Consider the following 26,265-nt stretch of genomic DNA (forward strand, 5'->3'; position numbering starts at 1 on the left):
GTTTCCTAACCTTATAACTTTAAGATGTGTGGATATCAACTTCTAGAATTCCCAAGTGAGCCTGCTGGCTGGGAAAGTCTAGGAATTGAAATTCACCTAATTTAAAGTTGTCAAGCTTGAGAAACACTGTGCTAAACAAAAAATGTGATATCATTTGGGCTTATACTGCTTAGAGAGGGCTGTAAAAGCACTGTGAACTGGTATATAAGTCTAAGTGTTATTGCTATAGCTTAATCATCGTGGTGTATAAAATGAAAATTATGCCTCAATATTGGTTAAATCCAACTGTGTTTATTCAAACAAATCATAATTAAAATTAACAATTGCTTAGTACAATGAATCATTGTAAAACAGCTCAACACTTCCGTCCATCAAAATTTCTGGCTCTACTAGGGATGTGCTTAGTCAACTCAAATCTCCTTTTGTAAATAATGTTTCTTTGCCTTTTAAAACATTTTACAAACATACTTCTATACATACACTTTGTATCTTCACATTTTATTTGAAAACTAATTAGTTATATTCCTTATCTTATCCCAATTATTTAAAAACTGCAGTGCAACAGTCCTTGTTCGGTAATCTAAAACACTTTGTCTTTACATGGTATGGGGATAAAAATTCCAAATCCAAGGAATTGGCCTGTATAGTATCCAGATAATAGATCTTATTAATTCATTTTTTTAAAAAAAGGTGTCAATAGCAAGAGAAGTTTATTTTCTCTCTGCTAATTGTGTCACTACACAGCTGATAAATGTATAATCTGCTTAAGAATTATCAATATATGTACCATTTTGATGCTCAAAGGTATCCTATATGGCATTTTGTATCCCATGGGACTTACAAAGGTAAGTTTACACACAATTTATTTCTATGCCAACCTTTTCCACAATTTAAAATAGTATTGGACAGTCCAGTGCCAGCCCACAGGTTAATTAGAATATAATAATTATTTTGGCCCAGAATGCTGGGGTGTGTTTTAACTGCAATTAAATTTGTAATGGTTGTCAAAGGATTTATTATGCCATTGTGTTGTTTGTTCAAACTTCTTCTGTGTTCCAATATTGAAACTTGCTCCTTGGGTCTTTGGGGTTTTTTTTGCATGTTGTCACAAGAACTGGCCACTACAAAGCAGAAATTGCAATATATTGTGCCCCTTATAACAAATGAATTATCTAAAAATAGTATCATACAAATTTAATTTAATGTACTGGGTTTTCCTTAGATTATTTCTTAATAAGTTTATTTAAAAATGCTTGCCTTGTATTTTAAAATTCGGGATTGCCCTTTGTTAAATCCTAAAATGCCAGTGTGGGGTTTCTCCTTCCCCCTTGCCAAAAACATACCAGTGTTCAAATATCCATGGGAAAAGTTAAGAAAAACACGATGGGAATTCTTTGGCCGTAATTCTACCACGTGTATTTCGAAAAAGGCACCGATAGGGCGGGGACGGAGAGAGAGAAAAGCGGAACGTCTTTGCCTTTGGAAAGAGCGGAGCGGCACTGCAGTTTTGTTCCAATAGAGGTAACGGCTATTAAATGTGGCTCGGATGTCTTGAGGAAGACGGAGGTGGGAAAAGGGGTCTTCCCCGGATCTGAATCGAAGAAACAGAAGCCGAGAGAGCATCTAATGGGCCACAGCCAGCCGTGACCCCATCGCGCCAGACAAGGCTTGAATGACTGCAATGCTCCCCACCGCTTCTCTCTGCAGGAGCTGCCGCTCGCTGGCTGGGGTGAGCAAGCTTGCTTCTCCTCGCCTCCTGTCCTTCCTGTAATGAATGATGCAGGAGAAAAAAGAGGCGGCGGTGGAAGGAGAGGAAGAGGAGGAGGAAGAAGAGGGGGAGGCGGCTGCCACCGCCGCGGCTGCTCCTCTGAAGCACAAATCCTCTGCAACTCTCCCAGTAGGAGGAAAAGCAGCTTTGCCGCTATGAGCTTACATCACAATCCCAGGTCTGGCTGCTGCCGTTTTTCTGGGCAGCAAGCAGGCGGGCAGCAGCTCGGCGGGGACGGCCAGCGGCGACATCATCAGCGGCAGCAGCAGCAGCAGCCCGAGAAGAAGCGGAGGATGATGCCCGCGGGCGGAGGCGGCGAAGGCCAGGCGCCCCCTAGGGTTGCCCCGCCGCAGCCGTCCCCTCATCCCGGCCGGCCTCTGCTCTCCGCTTCCCTTCCCTCAGCCCGGCCCTCCGTTGGGACGCTGCGTTGGGACGAGGTGCCCGACGACTTCGTGGAATGCTTCATCCTGTCGGGCTACCGGCGGCTGCACTGCTCGGCGCAGGAATGCCTGGCCTCGGTGCTGCAGCCCACCAACGAGACGCTCAACTTCTGGACCCACTTCATCCCTCTGCTGCTTTTCGTCGGTAAATTCTGCCGTCTGCTGGTGTTGCGCGAGGCCGGCGACCTGCCTTTCCATCACCCGGCGCTGCTGCCGCTGTGGTGCTACGCCTCGGGCGTCCTGCTCACCTTTGCCATGAGCTGCACGGCCCATGTGTTCAGCTGCCTCTCGCTACGCCTGCGTGCCGCCTTCTTCTACCTGGACTACGCCTCCATCAGCTACTACGGCTTCGCCAGCACGGTGGCCTATCACTACTACCTGCTGCCCAAGCTGAGCTTGCTGCAGCCGCGCATGCTCAGTCGCTACCTGCAGCAGCGCCTGGGCTGGCACGTGGACTGCAGCGCGCCCATCGCCGCCTACAGCGCGCTGGTGCTGCCGGTCGCCTTCGCGCTGGCCGTGGCCTGCACCGTGGCCTGCTGCAAGAGCCGCTCCGAGTGGTGCGCCTACCCCTTCGCCATCCGCACCTTCGTCTTCGTCATGCCGCTCAGCATGGCCTGCCCCATCATGCTGGAAAGCCTCCTCTTCGACCTGCAGGACCACAACCCCACCCTCTTCCTGCATTTCTACCGCCGCTATTTCTGGCTGCTGGTGGCTGCTTTCTTCAACATCAGTAAGATCCCCGAGCGGATCCACCCGGGCCTTTTCGACATCATCGGCCACAGCCACCAGCTTTTCCACATCTTCACCTTCCTTAGCATCTACGACCAGATGTTCTACGTAGAGGAGGGCTTGCGGCACTTTCTTCAAAGCCCTCCGCCCACCTCGCCTACGTTTGCGGGCACCATCGGCTACATGCTGGGCTTGATACTGTGCCTTGCCCTGGTCATCCGGAGATTTTTAAATGACCAAGAGGTCTGCAAACAGGAATGAGGTAACTTTCCTTCAGGGTGGTTTTTTGTTGTTGTTGTTGTTGTTTTTGTTGTTTGTTGTTGTTGTTGAAGTTTTTACTTAAATTTATCTGTGGCTGCTGCTTTTGCTACAAGAATCCGCGAGGTCGGCTCTTCCTAGGGAAAGAAAGGCCAAGCGCTACAGCCGCTACGATCGAACTCTTGAAAAACGGCTGTTTCTCTCGACACAAAAACAGGTTGTTGTTGTTTTTTTTTTTTTTTAAAAAGAACACTTAGGCCACCGTTCTATAGGCAACCTTCTATTTATTGCTGCTTAGCATACAAAGAGAAGCCATTCTAGAATTACTGCTTGAAATCTACGATTTGATCCTTATTACATTGTTTGTAAATAATCCTTCTTCTCTGAATTCCATTTAATGGACTCAATATCCTGTTGTTGTTTTTTCAGGGGAAATAATATGCATAGACAATGTGAATACTTGCTGCTGGTTTCAGTCTGACTACTTGATGGTGTTGTTAGTTAGCAATATACAATAGATCTGCACTGACAAACAGTTGATATTTAAGATCTGATTTGCATGCAAATCTTGGAATTTTATGCACTCAGTAATGTGGGTATATGTGCTTTTTGAAGTCATATAACACTGGAATTGTGTTTTTAACAAATTGAGATCTGTTTTTGCATTAACAATCTTGTCTCAAAGACAAACATGGGCATACACATTTCTTATAGAGATTTATTTAAATGGCTGTGAATTAATGTAAAGACAGGTTTGATCACAAGTTTCTGGCCGTACAGTGAGAAGAAAGTTTACTTGTGATATATCTTCTCTGATTCTTGCATAAGGCTGCTTTTGTAAGATGCTTTGATTGCTATATATCCGGCTGGTTTGTTGCTGACCATTTAAACAGAACAAAGAACTACAATGTCATCTTTAGAACAAATATAGTGACAGGATTTAGCCATAATTCGGTTGCATGGTTTTGGCTTAGGTGACCATAATCTATGACTCCATTCAACAAACCATGGTTAATCAGCCCTAGTATGATGTATAAATCTAATAATTAGTTTGTACATTAGAACCAGGGTAGGAATATTCTGTTATCTTCAATATAGGCCTATGCACAGCAAGTTTAAGAAGCTTTCCTAATTTGTTTATATGGTCAGTTATACTGGAATTGTTTCTTCTAAACAAAGGAGTGAATTAAATTTGATCTGAAAGAGTATTTACAACAATCAATAGTGACAGTTGGCCTCATCTCTGTTATGCTGGTTTATGACAGCAGCAAATTCGATGCAAATTGTAGACAAAATTTGAGGTTTCTGGAGAATATTATAAGTAATAGATGAACCCAGGATAGCTTCCATGTCTTTTAAGAAAAGGAATGTATTTTCTTATTGGTGGCAATTATTATCTCAGGATTACATCTAAAATATAAAAATTTATAGATTTTGATGTGTAATTCATTAGTAAAAGTTATGACAAAACTTGGTTGCATACAGAAAAAAAAATCAAAATGGTAGTATTTGAAGAACAGCCATTAAAAAAAACTCATTAGACTTATTATGGCTTGTGTTTTCAAATTCTAAAACATTTCTTCATCATATGTGCAAAGTCCTGATTTGATTGATTGAGATATATATAATAGGTATAAAACATGTCACTCTAATTTGCAGTTTCTAGTTTGTATGTGGTCCTCCAAAGTCGTAACTTGGAAATCAATCATTCTCCCTGTAAATTTATACCAGCAGGTTTTTTTTAGATTTTTATCCCGCCTTTATTAATTTTATAAATAACTCAAAGCAACAAATGTACCTAATACTCCTCCTTCCGCTGTTTACCCCCACAACAACTACCCTGTTATGTAGGTTGGGCTGAGAGTGAATGGTTTAAAGTCACATAGCCAATTTTTCATGCCTATGGTAGGCCTGATGCTCTTGGTTTCCAGACTAGCATCTTAAACACTACACCAACCTTATTTTTTAATCTTCAATTAATATTATTTTTTGGTTTGGTCCCATTTACTTTTGAACTACACGCTCTCCATGATATTCAGAAAATTCCTCAGCACCTATAACCATTGTAGAAATATAGTGATAACACTGACTAATTAACCACTTGCCATTCTTTCAGGACACCAAGGATCTGCTTTTTGAGGCAGCTGCTTCACTCTGCCTAATAGGAGGGTTTGGATATAATAACTCAGATTGCATTTAAATTTGTGTAGATCCTGGGGATGATTGCTTTTTGTTGCTGACCTTTTTGTTTTCAAGATTTTAGGTATCAAACATTCCTTCTTTATCCTGCAAAGGTTGTTCTAATCTATTAATTGCAACATTTAATTCATTCATTATAAAATGGTCGTCCTTTAAAGTTTAAATTACAGAATGTATTGCTATAGTAACCTGGCCTAATTTTTGAACTTTGTATTTCCCCCCATCCTCCGTGTGCTTCTTTGATCAGATGAGGTATCTGGGGAATATGCAGGCTGCCCATTGTTCTTAATATTGTGGCAATGTGTTATTTGTTGTCCAGTTTATTGGCTACTTGATATTGGGACATTGTCTACAATGCAACACAGGCTGATAATCCAGGGCTTTTGGGGGAAGAAATGGTCCCTTGTCTAAAATGGGCATTTCCCTTTTTGCAGAAGATGAACATAGCCCCCCCCCCTTTTTTACAAACAGGAACTTTTTGCCATATAGAGATAGTCCTCGACTTACAACCACAAATGAACCCAAAATTTATGTTAAGTGAGTTCTGCCCCATTTTACATCCTTTCTTGCCACAATTGTTAAGTGAATCACTGCAGTTGATAAATTAGTAACCCAGTTGATAAATGAATCCAACTTCCCCATTGACTTTGCTTGTCAAAAGATTGCAAAGGTCAACCAGTTGCCAAACATCTGCATTTTGATCACATGATCATGGGGAGGCTACAAATTTGTAACTCTGAAAAATGGTCATAAATCAGTTTTTTCAGTGCCGTTGTAACTTTGAACAATCACTGAATGAACTGTTGTAAGTCGAGGACAGCTTGTAACTAAAACAACTCAGTGTTGTACAATTGTGTACAAATTTTGTACAGCTGATATTTTAAAAATTGCAGCATTAAAACCTGAAAACTGTATAGTATATTTTGCGTACCATTTAGACCTTTGGGCCCAACAATTATTTTTGTTTTGCAATTATGCATATAGTTGTGTTAAAACTTATTCATACCTATGATGAAATGGTGCCTATTTAAGGTAGCCCTTGACTTATGACAATAATTGACCCCAAAACTTCTGTTGTTAAGTGAGACAATTATTAAGTGAGTTTTGTCCCATTTTATGACCTTTCTTGCCTCAGTTGTTAAGTGAGTCACTGCAGCTGATAAGTTACCCGGTTGTTAAGTGAATCTGGCTTCCCCATTGACTTTGCTTGTAAGAAGGTTGCAAAAGGTGATCACGTGACCTTGGAGACACAGCAACGGTCATAAATATGAACCAGTTGCCAAGCATCTGAATTTTGATCACATGATCATGGGGATGCTGCAAAGGTCGTAACTGAAAAATGGTCACAAGTCCCTTTTTTCATGCTGTTGTAACTTTGAATGGTCACTAAACAAACTGTTGTAAGTCGAGGACTATCTGTAGTTATACTGTAATAGAATTGTCATGTTTTATGACTTAGGTTAATAAAATACTTCTCAAGTAAATACAAGTATAGCAACAGTCTTGAAAATAGACATTTTGGCATTAATGCAGTTAAAGAAAAACGATACTTTATTCCTTTATTTCTTTCATATCATTTCTCAGTTTATCTGTTTTTTCCTAATTCTTTGTATTGCAGTTCATGATCCTCAAGAGCAGGGATGTCAAACTCACATCGTCACGGTAGCATCATGTGACGTATTGGGACTTTTTTCTCATCCACTAAAACGGGTGTGGGCATGGTCAGTGCATAACGTACCCAGCCTACAGGTCGGGAGTTTGACAACCCTGCTCAGGAGTCTTGATGTTTGTATGTGTGTCTGTGTGCGTATGTGTATGTGTGTTTGTGTGTGTTTTAAGATTCTGGTTTACAATTTCATACTGGTTTTGTGGATATAGATTGCCAGTTTCCAAATGAAGAAGGCTAGAGCACTATAGTCTATTGTATTTTGTAATAAACAGCTGATTTTATTTTTGACCAGACATTATGTCAGTATTCAAAACAGATTTTAAGGCTCTAAAATCATTTCTTTTTTATATAGGATCTATAATTCCAATACTGCATTAGAACAATGCATTTCACTATAAAGGCATAATAAATGTGCATTTTGATGTTCTAGTGGCGAAATACTGATTATTCTTCAGTAACAGATTCTCATCCATTGAATTGAGAAATTACAGTATATCTTCACAGACCAATTGCATACAAAGAGCTATACCAGCCTAGAGAGATTATCCTATATACAAATGTATTTTGCAGATCTATTTTATCCATAAGTGTTTTATATCAGTCAAGCCAACAACCGTAAATAATAATCACAGTAAAAATAATAAGTAGAATATAAAGTAGGTAGCACTTTCCCTTAAGAATAATTCCCTTAAGATAGAAAACTGGTAAGATAAGGCAAATATAGCTAACTCCAAATAAAAAGGCAAAACTATGGTTTAAGTTATAATGATTTATACCAACCATGATTAAACATTACACATATATCAAACAACTTTATGCCGTTTTTTTGCAGTTCTCCTGAACATGCAGAGAAGTTAGCGCTTATTTGAGCAATTCATATAGTGTGTGAGTTGTATCTATGTTTAGTTTGTCTTGAGACTAATTTTGCCCAGTGTCCAAATTGCAATGTGTGCCTGTAAGTTTTTGCAATGTTTTTCTTGATTTCTAAAAGATTTTTTAAATGTGGTGATCTTGTATATCTGAGGCATACTTCATCTAAATATTATTCGGAGTATAATACAGCCCAAATAATAATAATTGTAATCATGTGCCAGAAATGACTGAGCTGGTCTTGAAATTATTTGTATTAATTTATTTGAAATATTTATTTGGAAGATAAAATTTCAAGCAACCATTTGACAATTAAGAAAGGCAGGATAAAATGGAAAAGGCCCAGAGTTAATGGTCTTTTTGTTTTTTTGGGGGAGAACTGAGTTCTGTATATAATCTAAATTTAAAAAGAGCTTTTAGTTTTTCATGCTCTGTAAGGGACATACTGCAAAGCAGAGTGAGATTGTAGTGAACAGTAAAAATACATTTGATCTTTGGACCATGTGATGTCCTCTATTTATAGTTCAATTACAGATAAAAGTTTATGATGGTGAGTTGGTGCTAGTTATCATTAAAGCTGTTGATTTTATTCTTCCACTTTCACACTTACAGATTTTGCTCAGAAATTTGATTTGCACACAACATATTATTGCTTCTTGCTGAAGCATGCTAATAATCCCATACCTAGTTATGACTTTCACTTAAAGTTTTTATGATTTACTGGATGTATCAGAAACTAATAATTGCATTTAGATTTATCATCTTAATTTAAAAAAACATTAATTACTTAAAACCTTATATACTTCATTGTAGGATTTCTCTGTTGAAGCAAATGCTTCTTTTTAGTCTGCTAAGAGACATGCAAAGAGTATTAACAGACTAATTTGTTACTTAATGATAATTATTCATCATCATGGACAAAAATAAAGACAAATTATAATGTGGAAACCAAAATTCTTGCTTGGTTTCTATTTGTTCAAGTCAGTATTTCTTAATATTTCTGGGGAATTCTGGGAGTTGAAGTCCACAAATCTTAAGGTGGCAAGGTTGAGATAACACTTTCCAGATGGCTATTTGAGAGGTTTAGCAACATTTTTTACAGCTATGTTTAGTGATACTCAACTATTTTGTATCATTATTCTCTTTATTGTAGTCCTGAAGTTTCCCCAAAATTTTAAGTGTAGCCTACAGCCCAGACAGCTCACTAACTCGGGGCTTTTTGCAGAGAGGATAGGGTAGTTTGTATGCAGTTCATCCCAGGCTGTTGCTGGAACTTCATGGAGTCTTTGGGTCATAGGTACCATCCCATTATGCATAGCTGTATTTTTAGAGAGGCATCTTCATCTCATCCTTCTTTGTTCAGTTAGCCACAATCCAAAGATTAACGGGAATCATTAACATCTATTTAGGAGAAAACGTTTCATTTTTATATTCATATTAGTACAGTTTCAGTGTAAAAATGTTCTGCTAAGGTGACAAAACTAGTGAACATCATATAGGTATTACCTGCATTGCTTTATGACTTTCATGCATGTAGTATTTGCCAAGAAATGTACCTTATAGCTTATACCTAGATGGTGGGAACATAGCATTAAAAATAAGGAGTTCCAGAAATTTTGGTTTCAGTTTTGTGCTCAGCAGTTATATAGTCATACATAAGTTATTCAGAAATATTGATCATAACTGACATTTATAAATGTCAGCTACGTTGGAAAACATAGCTGACATTTATAAACAATTGTAATGAGTGGCCTATTGGCATTTTTAGTTTTTAAAATGTGTGCTAACAGCATTAAAAATGCATTGTGATCTAACCATGGTTTGTTACATCATGCAAAAAGTTTTCAAATTTGAAACAAGATTTCATATAACATAAAATAAAAAATGGAAGTGGAATAGCAGAGATGCTATTGCAGGAGGAGTATAGTAACTTCAATTTATGGGACTACCTGCACCTCACAAACTTTTCCTGGAGGACTAATGGCTGTTTAGCTCTCAATTTTCAGAGTTTGGACAACATGTTTAAATGTTACCAGAATGAGGTATAAAATAAATAATAAAAAGTTTGGTCTGTAGGTGTTATTTATTTCTAATATTATAATGTCTCTTAACAACAATGTGGCATATATATCTGAATACTCAAATATTCATTTGAGTCATAGACAACCATAGAAAGGATCGCACATTCGAGGATCTATAGCCCTCTGATGATAAACTTTTTAAAAGAATCTTCTGAAACCTATACTTACATTTAGGTAGATTTTACTAAGTGTAATGTAAAGAGTGGGCATCTTAAATAAAATGTCTTAGGAAGGCATAGAAAAATCATCAGAAAACATGAGGCTTCCTTTTTCTTTTCAAACTTTGATTGATAGACACACTTCCATGTGCAATATGAATAAGGTATAGCTTTTTTAATTGTTTTAAATAATGTATTTGTGTAAGTTAGTTGCTTTGGGTTTCTGTCAAGAGAAAAAGTGGTATACTGAATTGAGAGGCAATGAGAGAGAAGTATGCCCCAAAATGACCTTGAACATTCTTACAGTATTTAGAAAATGGCTACCAATTAGCATTTATTTAAAATTTTAAAAGAAGCCATTTTAAATACAATTGCATAGTGACTGAGCTTCAAATCTTTCATTCTAGTCAAAGGTATTTTCAAGAAAGTAATTCAAATACCACTGATCACACAACACTTTTTTTAGAAATAGCTTTTCTGAATGGTAGAAACGTAGTGCAGTTGAGGTCAGAAGGACAAAATACTATGGGGGAACTTTAAATATCCTGAAATATTGAAAGCTGATATTAAAAAAAGATCTGGGGAGATTTGAAGGACAAGTGTGCTGCAGCCAATCTCCACAGAAGAATTTGAATTTATGCCAGGTTAACAACCTGGATTTCAGCCAGTGATTTCCATTGGGCGCCGTAAGAGGAAATCCAGAGTATTCAGGACTTCATCACAAGGTGTTATGCCAAGCTTGCATTTTAATAGTAATTTAAGTTCAATTGTTTTATACATGGGTATTATGTACATTATTCTTGCTAATTGTATTATTTAGAGAAGAAGCAGCAAGTGCAGTCTCTTCTGAAGAAGAAAATGTGTGGATCTTTTTTGCTTCAGTTCATAAGAGCCCAGGGGGAATTTCTTCTCCTTCTCTACTGAAATTAATGGGGACTATCCTCTCTTGTGTAGAAGTAAAAATTCATGCGTGTGCAAATGTCATCTTCCTTTTCAGAATTTATAAAAATCCATAGATGTTTGCATAAACAGTTAACTGTTTAGTTTTAGTTTAGTTTTAGATGTTTAGTTTTTTATATTTTTTTTCTTCCCCTAAAGCTAGCCTCCTGTAGACAGTGTGAAAATGATAAACGTGCAAGTGATGTAACCCTCTCTTGGACCTCTATCATTTCAAGCATAAGATTTGCCTTGCTCGAGGGAGGATGGATGGATGGATGGATAATATGCCATCAAATAATTTTTGACTCGTAGTTGACCATGTATTTTTTTTTATGAAGGTCTGTCCTTAACTTGGTCTTCCAATGGTACACTCATTGCCATTATAACTGAATTCATCCACATTGCTGCTGGTCATCCTTTTCTTTTTCACTGCACCTTTTCCATAAAACTGAGTCTTAACATACTATGTCCAAAGTAGGATAATTTCAATTTAATAATTTGGAGAATAGTAGTAGGCAAAAAAATGCAGATTATAATTGACTCTCTATTTTTCTAGTGTGGGAAAATATGAATGCTCTACCTCCCCCAGAATCCATACAATATGTGCCAATGCTTTGCATTTCTCATTACCATTTGGGAGTAACATATCACGTAGGTCATGAACAACCACAGAGATGGTCTGCTTGGATTTAAGATCTCCTTGAACATATTATTTCCTTGCTTACATTATTTTAATTCATTTTTAGGGAGATGCATAAGATGTAAACTTTCCTAGAAGCTAAGTTTCACTATGTTACTGAGATTGGAAAATCGAAATGGAGACTTTTTACTATTAACTACAACAACTTACATTATTTTGAATACTTGTTTATTATTACAGTAGTCTTTAATACTTTTTTCCTAAAGAGCCACCTGAATGGTGTCTAGCAAAACAAGAAAAAAAATGCAAAGCAATTTTAAAATGCACTTTAGAAACCTTTCAGTAAAAATCAAGAGGTAAGAATCATACTTCAGAATTAAATGCATTTCATTATTTTAGAGTAATGAAAAATAATTCTTAAAGAAGGGGTTGTATTGCAATGGAAAAGAAGTAGTCTAGCTGAAATGTAGTAATTCCTTAAAATTTTAATTAATGTACTGTAAATGATAAACATAATAATAGAATGTCTCTGAACATAAAAATGTCTTTCGAGGGAAAAGTGTTTCTGTTGTAATGGGATCAAATCTTTTTTGATCTTGAACAAAATTCTTTCATACAGTGGCTCTTATGAAAGTGGTAACGCACTAATATAAGGTATTTCTGTGGGCTATTTCAGTGTGCCTTTCCTTGTCTGCTGCCAAGCCTGCCTCTGAGTGGGGGCATCCTCAAGGACACTCTCCTTGAATTCTTAGCAATTAGGTTGGTTCATAATGAGACAAGCGATCTCTTAGATAGCAAGTCCTAAGCCTGAAAAACAATTAGGAAAACTAGAAGTCTTTCAATATTTGTGTGATATGAGTTTGATAACCTGCAGCTGTTAGCAGACTGGATGCCAGATTTTGTACCAGTGCAAGTGTTGGGATTTTCTTCAAGGGTAGCCTTGTATAAACCACATGTCAAATAGCCAGACCATGGCTAATTTCTATCAAATCACATCCTGCTCAGGAATAGTTGCAGCTTGTGCACTAAATATAGATGTGCAAATGCTTTCCTTGATGCCAGTACTTTCTAAAATGCAAAACAATGTAGGATCAAGAGCACTTTTCAAGCTGTGAATTGACTTTTTCTGGTGGGGAGTACAACCTTTTCCAGAATAGACTGAATGCACAGTTTGGTGCCAGGGAATGTATCCTTGTATGTTGATTGGTGTGATGAAATCTTTTTCTTTAATCACTTTGAAATCTTGATGTTGGAGTCTGCTCTGTTTCTGTCCCACCTCTTGTCATAGTGAGGAACATATTATATGTACCATGCCAGTATCTTCTCATTTCAATGAGAATCCTGATAGTCAGCAATATAGTATCTGAACAGAACGTTATACTTAGAGGGTCTGTGTTGCATTGAGTAAATACCATACAGGTTTCTGCTGCTGAAAGTATTCAAAAGAACTGTTGAGATTCTCAAGTTTATCTTTTTATCTGGTATTACGTTAAGTGTATATTTATATATCACTGTTATTTTTAAATTTCTGTGCGTGAATCTGAATAAAAAGCATGCAAATACTAATTTTTGTTTTTGAAAGGTTTTCTTCTCTGTAAAGTTTTGGTTGCTAATAATACTGTACTGTAAAAAAATGCTGTGCAATTTTTCACAAAAGAAAAAAATTCTAAATAAAATTGCTTCTGAAAAGAGTTTTTAAGTGATGTGTGTACATGTGATCTTTATATATGAGTATTGGAACTACTGAAAGTTACTCCCATAACTGTTATGTGTAACTTATGGATTGAGAAATTGTTAAGAAAAAAATAAGTATATCTTAATAATATCTTAAATTATTTATAATGGCTAGTGATTTTGAAAGACTCTTATAAGTTATAAGAGTATAACTTATCTGAATCATTTGCTTCTCAGAATATACAATTAAACCATATATTGACAAAACAATATGACCCAAAGGTTTTAATAACTTCAGAGGTACCTAGAATATTATGGTTTTTAATAGTTCTATATTTAAAACAAAATAAAAATTCAATTTACCACAAATAAAAAATAGGCTAAGATTTAATATAATATACACAGAGATGGAGGGAGAGAAAGAGAGAGTGACTGAGTTTTGGAAAATCAATGGGTCCAAGTTTTAAAAGCATAAAATCTGATTGAATGAGGAAGATAATCCAGTTTAAAATGTACTGTGTTTATTGACCTCCTGAAAGAATGCTTTTAAAAGGTTGAATACCAGATTTCCTGTGTTGATCTTGTAAGAAATTATGGATTTGTATGAGCCAATGATTTGGTTATGTACAGCTATAGCTTCTTTCTGGTTTCAAGTCACTACATATGTTAACATACGTTTGAGGAAATGAAGTTGTTGAAATTGTAAATAAATTGCTGTACTACAATTCTAAAATATGCAATTTGTCATTTTAGGAAACAAATGTTCTACATAAAGAAAATTATACTTAGGAAATTAAAGACTGAATTCAGAAGATGCATTCTTTATTTATTTTTAAAAATGTTTATTTCCAAAAGTTTAAAAGATGAAGCAATTTACTTCTATGTTGATTAGATTTACTAGTATGAAACTAGATAATAACTGCACTATTTTTATATTAGTATTATGTAGATTTTTTCTTAAATTTTGTTTTATTTTAATCATCTTTGTGTCTACTTTTTATTGCATTACCACTGTTTTACTTTTTATTGTATTTAATCAATAAAACAATTTAAAAATAGTTTGGAACTAGGTAACATCTTCAGTGCAGTTTATTGGAGGTTTGTATCTGGTAGGCAGGACATGCTTTCGTAGCATTCATGCAGAAAGAATCGTTCCTTGTTGGAGGCTATTTCTCCCATTTGTGTGCATTCTGAAGCTTTTTATTCCCATGCATATTCCATATGCCCTTATCTACAGTAGTTGGGTAATAAACATTTGCAAGAAAAAAAAACAAACTCAGAGGACACCAAGGACTCCACATTTCAACCCTGAACTATACATATTCTTTTCTATGGTTTGGAAAACAAAGCCTTGGAGAATATCACCTATTTTTAGGTTGCTTCAATAGGTTTCTGGACCCAACTGAATGTGCTCATAATTGATTCAGAATTCCAGTTATTTTTATGGCATGGAAGTAGAATATACTGGAAACCCATAGGTCCTTTTCAAGAGGCAACTGGACTTCCTTGTCTTTCTTTGAAGACGTTTCACTTTTCATCCAAGAAGCTTCTGCAGCTCTGACTGGATGGTAGGGAATGGAAGGATTTATACTCCTTGCAGGCAGCTGGTCATTTGCATTCTTTTCAATAATTGTTGAGGCCACCTGGAGGTTCATTTGTGTTGTCAGGGTCACCTAAGTAGTGCAAATGGATGTGGAGCCTTCTTGGAACTGTTGAAAGAACTGTGTTGTAGACTGGAGTTAGATGATGTTGTATCCCTTCGTCTCTGTTGAGAGAGAGTTGTTCAATTTTGACATAGATGGCCTCTTTGACCCTTCTTTTAAACCAGTGGTCCTCTCTGTCCAAAATGTGGACTTTTCTGTCTTCAAAAGTGTGGCCTTTGTCTTTTAAATGCAGATGGATTGCTGAATTTTGTCCTGATGGAAAGAAAAACAAAATTCAGTTGCCTCTTGGAAAAAGCACCTTTGGGACAACTATGATGACTGGATGACTGAGAATGTCCATAGACAATATACTGGAGACTACCTTGCCAAATAAGATTCTACCAGTCAAGGCTGCATATCAAGGGAGGGCTTGTTAAAGATCCTGCCCCCATGGGAAGTGAAGAAGCTTAGACTAGGAACATGGCTTTTTCAATGATAATATCCACAATGAGAAATATCCAGTTCCTAGATATGTGATTGCTCCTACCCTTCTTGCATTTCAGAAGGTCATTGAAATCAACCCATTCCAATGGGTATTTAAACCCTAGTATAATTAAGATTTTGTTATGATTATATAACACATTTTATATTGTCTGATATTCTAATTTTCATTTGTGCGTGTACACACACACACACACACACACACACACACACACACACTTTTGTAGAAAATAAAATAAGTTTTCTGACACCTTTTAATATTGTATTCAGCCTCACAGCTGGATGAAGAGTTTTATAGGTGACGATTTGAATTTCAGCTGAAAGCTAATTGGCAATAGAGCAGTTCCCATACCAGTGGTGATACATGCGCATAAGAAAAAGCAAGCCTTACTGCCTACACTGCTATATTTTGAATCAGCTATAGCTTTAGGTGGCTTTCAAGGGCAGCCCCATGTGGAAAGATTTTTATTTATTGTTAAATTTATTTGCCAACATCTCATTCGATGACTCCGCAATGGTCTAATTGTGAGATGACTAGGTTGAGACTGATCATCTGAAGGACTTCTCAGTCAAGAAAAGGGTACAACTTTCCACAAAATGAACTAGTGCAAAGACCTTCTTGACTACAGCTGCCATCTTTCCAGGAGGAGCCCCAAGTTGCATACCAATTTCAAAATGGGGAAGCGCTAACCATTTAAGACCAACAATTTTATTTTGATTGCTATAATTACTCTTAAGTTTCATTAAAAATTACAGTTTGGAATTTTTCAGATGTTTCTAATGGCAGCACCCAAGCTTTTTATGGGTACATGCATCTTTGTGAGCCTATATTCTGCATCTCTGACCTATTTCTGTCTTGAGTTTTGTAACTCCTATGGACACATTGCTAGAATATCAATGACTGTCAGTTGTTGTTTATCCAATTTTAGAGTGAAGAATTGCAGAACTACAGAACCATTTGTTTGTGCGGGCTGGGAATTTCAAGAGTTGCAGTCTGAAAAGATCTGTAGGATGCTTGGTTAAAGAAGGGGGAGGGGTGGAAATGGCAAAGTCCATTATTCTAACAGAAGACAATATAGTTTTCCATTTTATTTGATATGACCTAATTTGCAGGTTGTCTTGGAAACCATTTGACTGAAAGTCTACAATGTCATACTAATGTGGGTCTGATATAGTTTCCAGTCAATCTAATCTAGTTAAATGAAACTTTAATGCTTTTACCGGGTTTCATGTGGACTCCCTTTAAAATTTAATGAGTTCTCTAAGCAGTACGTTTTGCATTAAAAGAACGCTAAGTTGTTTAGTGTTTATCAATAAAGTACATTTAGTCTATGGTACGGTATGAATTGCATTTCTCTAATACTAATAAGCCAATCACGTATTGCTTGTTTTCTCCCAGTATTGCTTGGAAAGAAATAGGAATGGATCCTGATGTAAGTATAGTATTTATGAAGGAAGGATAACTTCTCTGCAGCTTCCCCATCTCACCTGAAATTTCTTTAATTTAACTTTCTTAAATTAACATTTTCATACCAAATTCATTGATGTGCTAGTATGTCAGAATTGTGATAAAGTCTTCATTATTCATAAAGCTTAATTTGCACTTTTTGGGGGGCAAAAGCCTGTTGAGGATCCCCACGCTATCTGGGCCGAGGCGACGGGGGCCTCAGAGGAGACTGTTGCAGTCTTCTCCTTTGAAGCTCAGCCTTTCTCAGCCTTTCATAAAGCTGTGAAAACCACACTTTCCACGTGTTTTTTATGTATTTCTATATTCTAAGGTACATGTATTATGTTTATTCTGTATTTTCATTCTTTTATATGCTGCAATTACACTCTTTTTATATGCTGCATAGAATCTGTGAAATAAATAACTTCCTTTTGGAATCATTGGTAAGAATTATTGTGTATTTACTTATTGGTTAAAATTATTAATATTTATTGGTATATCACTTTCAAAATTAAACTGGGATTCAAACAGTTTTTTTACACCATGGCTGATGCATGTGAAATGCAGTATTATATGTGTTTTATTCAAAAAATACACATCTAGATTTTCCCATCGAAGTATTATTTGCCTATTTGATTGACTTTTTAAATAGACATACTTATTATATTATGTTCAATTTCCATTTGTTGTTGCTTCTATACTACTATTACATTAGTCTGCCAAACACTTTTGCAGTGGAACTTTCCATCTTCCAAAGGGCCAGGACTATGACTTCAAAGAAAGGATTGAACTGATTCCAGAAAGTTATAGGCAGCATTAGCTGTTACCAGGTAAGATATGTAAAGCACTATTATATTTTCTTCCAAATTAAAAAAAAATGAAGAGTATAAAATTACATAGAATAGATAATGGAAATTGTTATATGTGTTCCTCATTATAGAAACTTGGTAAGAATATAAATAACAATAGGGTAGCAATTAAGGCAGTAGAGACCACCAAATATCCCTAGGAAGTAAGCATAAATATATTTGAAACCTTGTTCTGGCAGTTTCAATTCAAAATACATTCCAAAAGCAATTATGAACATGGCCTGGGGTAACGAAAAACCACAGCGAAATACAACAGACATAAAATGATGGCTGTACTTTAGCTAAGGGAACTTAGAAATATTAATAGTACATAAAGATACGTTCAAAGCAAGATGAGCACTGGAGTGCCATTGGACCTTAGTTTCCAAATGGAAGGTCTTAGTTTTAATCCCTGCAACTATTGGTTAAAACAGAAATAGGTAAACAGCAATCCTATGGCTACAGATATTATTCAACGTTAGGTCAGAAAATCTGGGGAATTCAGTCAAAAAACAGAAATCTTCATGCAGAATTGCAGAAAATGCTTCACCTAGATTCAAAAAGCAGGACTATAGGTATGTAAATATGTTGGCAAGACTTGCATACAGAATAATATGATATTCTGTTGCACAGAGGTACGGTAAGTTAGAAGAAGCAGATGCCAAATAAGATTTATAGTCTGTAACGGATGCCCAACCCCGGGCAGGGCATGCACATGCAACTCCACTTGGCGTGTGCAGCAGTTGGGTAAGCACATGCGCGCATCTCCATTTGTCCAAGCGATGGGCACGCAAGCCTGCAGCTTGCATAAATGGATCCCCTTGTGCACATGCTCACCCATCGCTCGCACAGAACCATCCCCTCGCCACTTAAATCACCACTGAACTACACCTTTAAATTTAAAGTAATATTTTAAATTTAATAAAATATGAATCATGACAATTTTACTAGTAGACCATGTTACTCATGATACATAATGTGAAAAGAAGTTTAACACTTTGAGTTCTGAGTTCAGTCATGAAACTAGAATGCAAATAATGCTGTAAATGGGCAAACAGAGTTATTCTAATACTTAGTCAAGAGCAAAGGCCAAGCATTTATATCTGCTGTTGCCAGTTCAGAAGCAAGAAGAGGCAGCACACTGTCCATCATCTGCAGTCTTGGTCACTCAGTTGAACATTCTTTGTGCTGATTGGGGAAATAAACAAGATTACATTTCTCTGCTATATCTCTGCTCATAACATTCATCCATAAGAGTTAGCTAATTTTGAAAAAAAAATCACATATGTAGCAGTTGTACAGAAATTTCCCCATGCAAAAGATTCAACCAGAATCCCTACCTGTCAGAGGAGACCTGTCAACTCTTGTGTCTGTTTGACAGTCTTCCCCATTTGCTGACTTTCTTGGCATTTTGGGACAGCAACTTCCAGTATATTAAAAGCTTTGCTGGCTGGGAGTAACATGTCTTAGAGGAACCAAGCTGGGGAAAGTTGCCACTTGCTATTATTATCTATTATTTTTGTTCAAAATGGAAATAAACAGATTTTTTTTTATTGTGAAATATGTGCATGTATACAAAGCTTTTTCTGTCAGAGTAAAATCTTGAGTACAGTAGTATAGTACAGCCTTTATTGTCATTGTACATCATGTATATAATGAAATTGGTTAAAGAGTTTAAAACAGTAACTGAAAAAAGGGCAAAAGCATGATTAAAATTCTTTTTTTTTTAAGGTCAACATTGGAAGGAGGGCTAGATCCCAGATGGCAGGAATGGGAAATCTTAGAAATAGACCACTAAGAGGCATACAAAAGCTTTTCGGTGGCATACATTTGTGGTCAAGCAATTCAGGTGTAGACAGATTTCTCAAGATAATCGACTGTTTAGCATATGGTCAGAAGATGGAACTACTAAAGCAAAAGCATCTGAGCGTCTTGTCTTCTTTTCTAAGGAGCTACGTGGTTCAATGCACAAACCTAAAGGAGTGGAACTGATCCTTTTGTTGCTGTTTTGGAATCCAATAGATCAAAATCAAGAAGTGCTTCAAAGATAACATTGGATTTTCCTATGAACCTAAGGGAGTAACATTACAGACATCTGGCAGAGCCATTAATGCCAGGCAAAATACTAGAATAATGTTTTAATTTCATCATCACCAATCATATATTAAAAGCATTTGAGAAAGATAGGAATGTTGGTTAATTGGTTTTAAAAAAAGGAAGTAAAGCTGCAGCAGCATTAGCAGCTGGAGTGTACACTCAGCCACAGCAACCCTAGAACAACCGCAATCCACAGCAACCGCTAGAACTAATTGTTCTGATTCTTTTTCTATGTAAACATTACATGAAAAGACACAATCCTCAGTGACGACAGGAGTGCTTTAATACCCAATAGGATTATGCATACTTTGAAATAGATTCAGAAGTGCTTCAGCCTTATGAGAGCACAGAATGTCTCTATTTTTCATTAACACATGTGCATCTTTTTATTTAATTTATTATTGTTAGTTGCGAAGTTGTGTCTGAATCATCACGACCACATGGACAACGTTCCTCCAGGCCTTCCTGTCCTCTACCATCCTCTGGAGTCCATTTAAACTCACGCCGACTGCTTCAGTGACTCCATCCAGCCACCTCATTCTCTGTCGTCCCTTTCTTCTTTTGCCCTCAATCTTTCCCAGCATTAGGCTCCAGTGAGTCCTTCCTTCTCATTAGGTGGCCAAAATATTTGAGTTTCATCTTCAGGATCTGGCCTTCTAAAGAGCAGTCAGGGTTGATCTCCTCTAGGACTGACTGGTTTGATTGCCTTGCAGTCCAAGGGACTCGCAGGAGTCTTCTCCAGCACCATAGTTCAAAGGCCTCAATTCTTTGGCGCTCAGCCTTTCTTATGGTCCAACTTTCACATCCATACATTGCAAATGGAAAAACCATAGCCTTGACTATACACACTTTCGTTGGCAGAGTGATGTCTCTTCTTTCTAGTAAGCTGTATAGATTTGCCATAGCTTTCCTCCCCAGGAGCAAGCGTCTTAATTTCTTGGCTGTAGTCCCCATCTGCAGTGATCTTGGAGCCCAGGAAAATAAAACTTCCATTTCTTCCCCATCTATTTGCCAGGAATTGAGAGGGCTGGATGCCATGATCTTAGTTTTCTTAATGTTGAGTTTCAAGCCAACTTTTGTACTCTCCTTCACCTGCATCAAAAGGCTCTTTAGTTCCTCTTCACTTTCTGCTATTAGAGTGGTATAATCTGCATATCTGAGGTTGTTGATACTTCTCCTGGCAATCTTAATTCCAGTTTTTGATTCATCTATCCCCACCTTTCTCATGATGTGCTCCACGTATAAGTTAAATAGGCAGGGCGACAGTATACAGCTTTGCCGGATTCCTTTCCCAATTTTGAACCAATCAGTGGTTCCGTGTCCAGTTCTCACTGTTGCTTCTTGACCCGCGTATATGTTTCTCAAGAGACAAATAAGATGGTCTGGTACTCCCATCTCTTTAAGAACTTGCCACAATTTGTTGTGATCCACACAATCAAAGACTTTAGCATAGTCAATGAAGCAGAAGTAGATGTTTTTCTGGAACTCCCTAGCTTTCTCCATGATCCAGCGTATGTTGGCAATTTGATCTCTAGTTCCTCTGCCTCTTCGAAATCCTGCTTGTACTTCTCGTAGTTCTCAATCCACATACTGCTGGAGCCTAGCTTGTAGGATTTTAAGCATAACCTTACTAGCATATGAAATAAGTGCAATGGTGTGATAGTTTGAACATTCTTTGGCATTGCCTTTCTTTGGAATTGGAATGTAAACTGACTTTTTCCAATCCTGTGGCCACTGTTGAGTTTTCCAAAATTGCTGGCAAATTGAGTGTAGCACTTTTACTGCATCGTCTTTTAAGATTTTGAATAGCTCAGATGGAATACTGTCTCCTCCACTAGCTTTGTTGTTGCTCAGATTTCCTGAGGCCCATTTGACTTCACATTCTAGGATGTCTGGCTCGAGGTCAGTGATCACCCCATTGTGGTTATCAGGGATGTTAAAATCGTTCTTGTATAGTTCTTCTGTGTAATTTTGCCACCTCTTCTTCTGCCTCTATTAGATCCCTGCCATTTTGGTCCTTTATCATGCCCATCTTTGCATGAAACATTCCCTTCGTATTTCCAATTTTCTTGAAGAGATCTCTGGTCCTCCCTATTCTATTGTTTTCTTCTATTTCTTTGCACTGTTCATTTAAGAAAGTATTCTTATCTCTTCTAGCTATTCTCTGGAAATCTGCATTCAACTGGGTGTATCTTTCTCACTTGCCTTTCGCTTCCCTTCTTTCCTCAGCTATTTGCAAAGCTTCCTCAGACAACCATTTTGCTTTCTTGCCTTTCTTTTTCTTTGGGATGGTTTTAGTTGCTACCTCTTGTACAATGTTGCGAACCTACATCCATAGTTCTTCAGGCACTCTGTCTATCAGATCTAATTCCTTAAATCTATTTGTCACCTCTACTGTATATTCATCAGGGATATGATTGAGTTCATACCTGAGTGGCCTAGTGCTTTTCCCTACTTTCTTCAATTTAAGTCTAAATGTTGCAATGAGAAGCTCATGATCTGAGCCACAGTCAGCTCCTGGTCTTGTTTTTACTGACTGTATAGAGCTTCTCCATCTTTGGCCGCAGAGCACATAGTCAATCTGATTTCTGTGTTGACTGTCTGATGATGTCCATGTGTAGAGTCGTCTCTTGGGTTGTTGGAAAAGAGTGTTTGCTATGACGATTGTATTATCTTGACAGAATTCTATCAGCCTGTGCCCTGATTCATTTTGTACTCCAAGGCCAAACTTGCCTGTTATTCCGGTTATCTTTTGACTTCCTACTTTAGCATTCCAATCCCCCATGATGATAAGGACATCATTTTTTGGTGTTAATTCTATAAGGTGCTGTAGGGCTTCATAGAACCGGTCAATTTCATCCTCTTCAGCACCAGTGGTTGGGGCATAGACTTGGATTACTGTGATATTGAATAGTTTGCCTTGGATTTGAACTGAGATCATTCTGTCATTTTGGGGATTGTATCCCAGTATTGCTTTTCCTACTCTTTTATTGATTATGAAGGCTATTCTATTTCTTCTGAAGGATTCTTCCCCTCAGTAGTATACCTGATGGTCATCTGAATTAAATTCACCCATTCCTGTCCATTTTAGTTCGTTGATTCCTAAAATGTCGATGTTCAGTCTTATCATCTCTTGTTTGACCACATCCAGCTTGCCTTGATTCATGGATCTTACATTCCAGGTTCCTATGGAGAAAAAATCTTTACAGCATCGGACTTTCCTTTCACCATCAGATCATCCACAGCTGAGCATCCTTTCAGCTTTGGCCCAGTCACTTCACTCTTTCTGGTGCTACTAGTACTAGCCCTCTGCTCTTCCCCAGTAGCATATTGGACACCTTCCAACCTGAGAGGCTCATCTTCCGGCATCATATCTTTTTTCCTTTTGGTACTGTCCATGGGGTTTTCATGGCAAAGATACTGGAGTGGGTTGCCATTTCCTTCTCCAGTGGATCACGTTTTGTCAGAACTCTCTGCTATGACGTGTCAGTCTTGGGTGGCCCTGCACGGCATAGCTCATAGCTTCATTGAGCTACGCAAGCCCCTTTGCCACGACTAGGCAGTAATCCATGAAGGGGTTTATTTAATTAGGTTCTAGAAATTTATATGGCTGCCTATCTAATACAAGGTAATATTGGGTAATTCACAATAATATTACATAATAAATAGAACAACCCATGAAAGTACCACATTTCCCAACATTGCAGAAATACCCCATGTTCATAGATTTGCTGAGCTCCCTCCTATCTAGCCCAAAGTCTGAATGAAGATCCCAGTCTTCACAGCCCCCAAAAGGCTAATAGGTCATGGATCCTCTGAATTGCAGCTTTTACAAAGAGTAAGGGCAACCACAGGAAAGGTGCATCTCTAAGGTCCCATTGGATGACTACATTTGAGGGACTGAACCTCGAATGTGGTCATTCTGGGATGGACAGATGGACAGTAGGATGGGCAGATATCATCAGGAAGAGGTAGTCCCACAAAAAACCTATGCCATTTAAGATTTTAAATCTAAATAACCAACTCTTTGAATTGCACTCAGAAAGCAAATGGAAACCACGGCATCTCATGCAGCAGCATGTGCACATGGGCAAAACGTGAAGCACCCAGAACTGCATATGCTACTGTATGCCGGACCGGTGTAATTTCTGGATTACTTTCAAGAGCAGCCCCATGTAGAGAGCATTGTAGTAATCCAACTGAGAGGTGACCAAGGCATAAGTGACAGTGAATACTCCCAGTCCATGAAAGGGTATATGGTGCACAGACCAATCTTGTGCAAAGGTTCCCTCAGCCATGGCTGTCACCTGCTCCTTAAGCAGAAGCTGCAAGTCCAAGTGATCCCTTAAATTGCACGCAATTTCTTTTTGTGAGAGTGTGTTCCTGCTGAGAGCCAAGGATAACAATTCACTGGATTCTGGGAGACCAAAAACACAAATCCAATGTTTTCCCAGGTTGAGTTTAAGACAGTTCTTCCCCATCTAGACCTTAACATCTTTCAGGAGCTGGAGAGAAAGACGCCTAATAGGTGAACCTCTTCCTGCACTGCCAACACTGATTGGAATCAGACCTGGAGGAAGAAGAATCACTGCAAATCATACTCTTAACCCCAAAGTTGGTCCAGAATGTTACCATGGTTGATTGTATCAAAAGAGAGATCAAGGATCACTCCAGACTCAAGTCTTCTAAAGGTTATCCATAAGTGCAACCAATGCCATTCCTACTCCAAGGCTTTCAGGTTTCTACTTGAATGATTCTATTAATTCAAGTAGCGTCTTATTTCAGCTAAATCCTGAAAAAAGACATGTGCTATAATAAATAGAAGAGAGTCCCTGTGCTCACAGTCATATAAGGTCCAAAGCACTCCTTCCAATTCATGTTGGAAGCATGCCCAGGCCTAATTGTAGGAATTCTGTTGAAGCCAGAATCTCTTGGTTAGAAGTGTCAGTTATGAAAGCAACCAACAAATGACTACATTAAGAGCAAGAAGCACAAGGGAAGTTGTCAATTAACTGATAGAGTAGGGGAAGCATTAGAATCACACTACATAAAAGCAGAATTATATTCACAAAGGCCAATTAGCTGTGTCAGAGCCTTAAACCAAACATAAGTGTAGAGTCTAGTCATATTGCACTGAGTCAAGTTTTTCGGAAAGTGTGTTGAAGTCATGGTGGTGAGTCTTAATGCTTACTCCCAAAGGGCTACTTGTTTTCTTTACCCAGTCAGTGGAAGATCTGGTGGGTTTTTTTTTTTGTTTTTTTTTTGCTAAACCAGTGTTTTTGGGTTACCGTGACACAAAGTAGCCCCTCGCATTTTGGACTAAGCATCTTTTGTAAACTGAGCCCATCTGGTTAATTTATCCTGTATTCTTGTGAATCCAGATATGAGCTAATTCCATAAATTACAGTGCAGTTAACTCTGGGTAGCTGGGTAGTGTCATGCAAATGTGTTTTTAATTTCCATTCCATTAAACACACATATTATCTTGGATATGTTATATATTGTAACTTAATACAGGTGAATATATGTAGAGTAATAAAAGGTGGGATAAAAGCTATTTTTACTTGGAATGCCCTGTGTTTGGTTCTGTTACTAATGGAAAGACCACTTTTATTTCTGTGCCTCAGATATTTGGAAGACTAGGAAGAAATCCAGACAGTACCGAAGTATTTACAGTAGATTGTTTATTTTTAAAAAATCACTAATTTCGACAATTTATTTCTGAATAGTTAATATACTTAGGATTTAAGTGATAATGGGAAAAGTACATAAATTCTAGTTATGAACATGGGTACCATTTTAAACTGAATCTGTGGACTTGGAATGAACACTGCAATAGAGCATTCTATATTTAAAATCCTAAAAATACATCATTAGAATTAATACAAAGGGTATCTCACACTGAATCTGAACCCTTTGAAGCTGAGCTTGCTGTTGTGGGTGTTTGTGAGTCATCCCTTTATGTTGATCTTTTTAACATTCTAGAACTTTTAATATAGTGGAAAGGAAATGTTCTTTAATGGTATTGAACCCAATATTGAAGTTGCTATGTAATACATTATTGTGGGTGGCTGTCAGCAACTATTTACAACTAAGACTGGCTCCCTCTTGGATCAGGCCATAGATCTATCTAGTCCAGCAGTTCTCAAAATGTGTTCTGGTAACTCCTGGGAATCCCAGGAGCTCTTCCAGTAGATCTGCAAAATCAATTAAATATTTTTAAATCTCTCAGTATTCATTTCTAATTCAGAAAAAATCAATAGATACAACCCACATAAATCAAAGCTGTTTGGGATGTCTCAAT

The 26,265-nt window shown here is 37.5% G+C and overlaps 1 protein-coding gene across 1 annotated transcript in view; it reads left to right on the top strand.

The window, feature by feature from the left end:
- Positions 1–1,657: 1,657 nt before the first annotated feature.
- PAQR9 (progestin and adipoQ receptor family member 9) overlaps positions 1,658–26,265 on the top strand; it is a 45,043-nt gene continuing 20,435 nt past the window's right edge. Inside the window, exon 1 of the mRNA XM_087872648.1 lies at positions 1,658–3,199. Coding sequence (XP_087728774.1) covers positions 1,771–3,198 — 1,428 coding nt within the window. The 5' untranslated portion in view covers positions 1,658–1,770 and the 3' untranslated portion in view covers position 3,199. The remainder of the gene's footprint in view (positions 3,200–26,265) is intronic.

The sequence above is a fragment of the Pantherophis guttatus genome, chromosome 6 (genome assembly GCF_059756535.1).
Source record: "Pantherophis guttatus breed Tessera chromosome 6, ASM5975653v1, whole genome shotgun sequence".
Taxonomy (NCBI): domain Eukaryota; kingdom Metazoa; phylum Chordata; class Lepidosauria; order Squamata; family Colubridae; genus Pantherophis; species Pantherophis guttatus.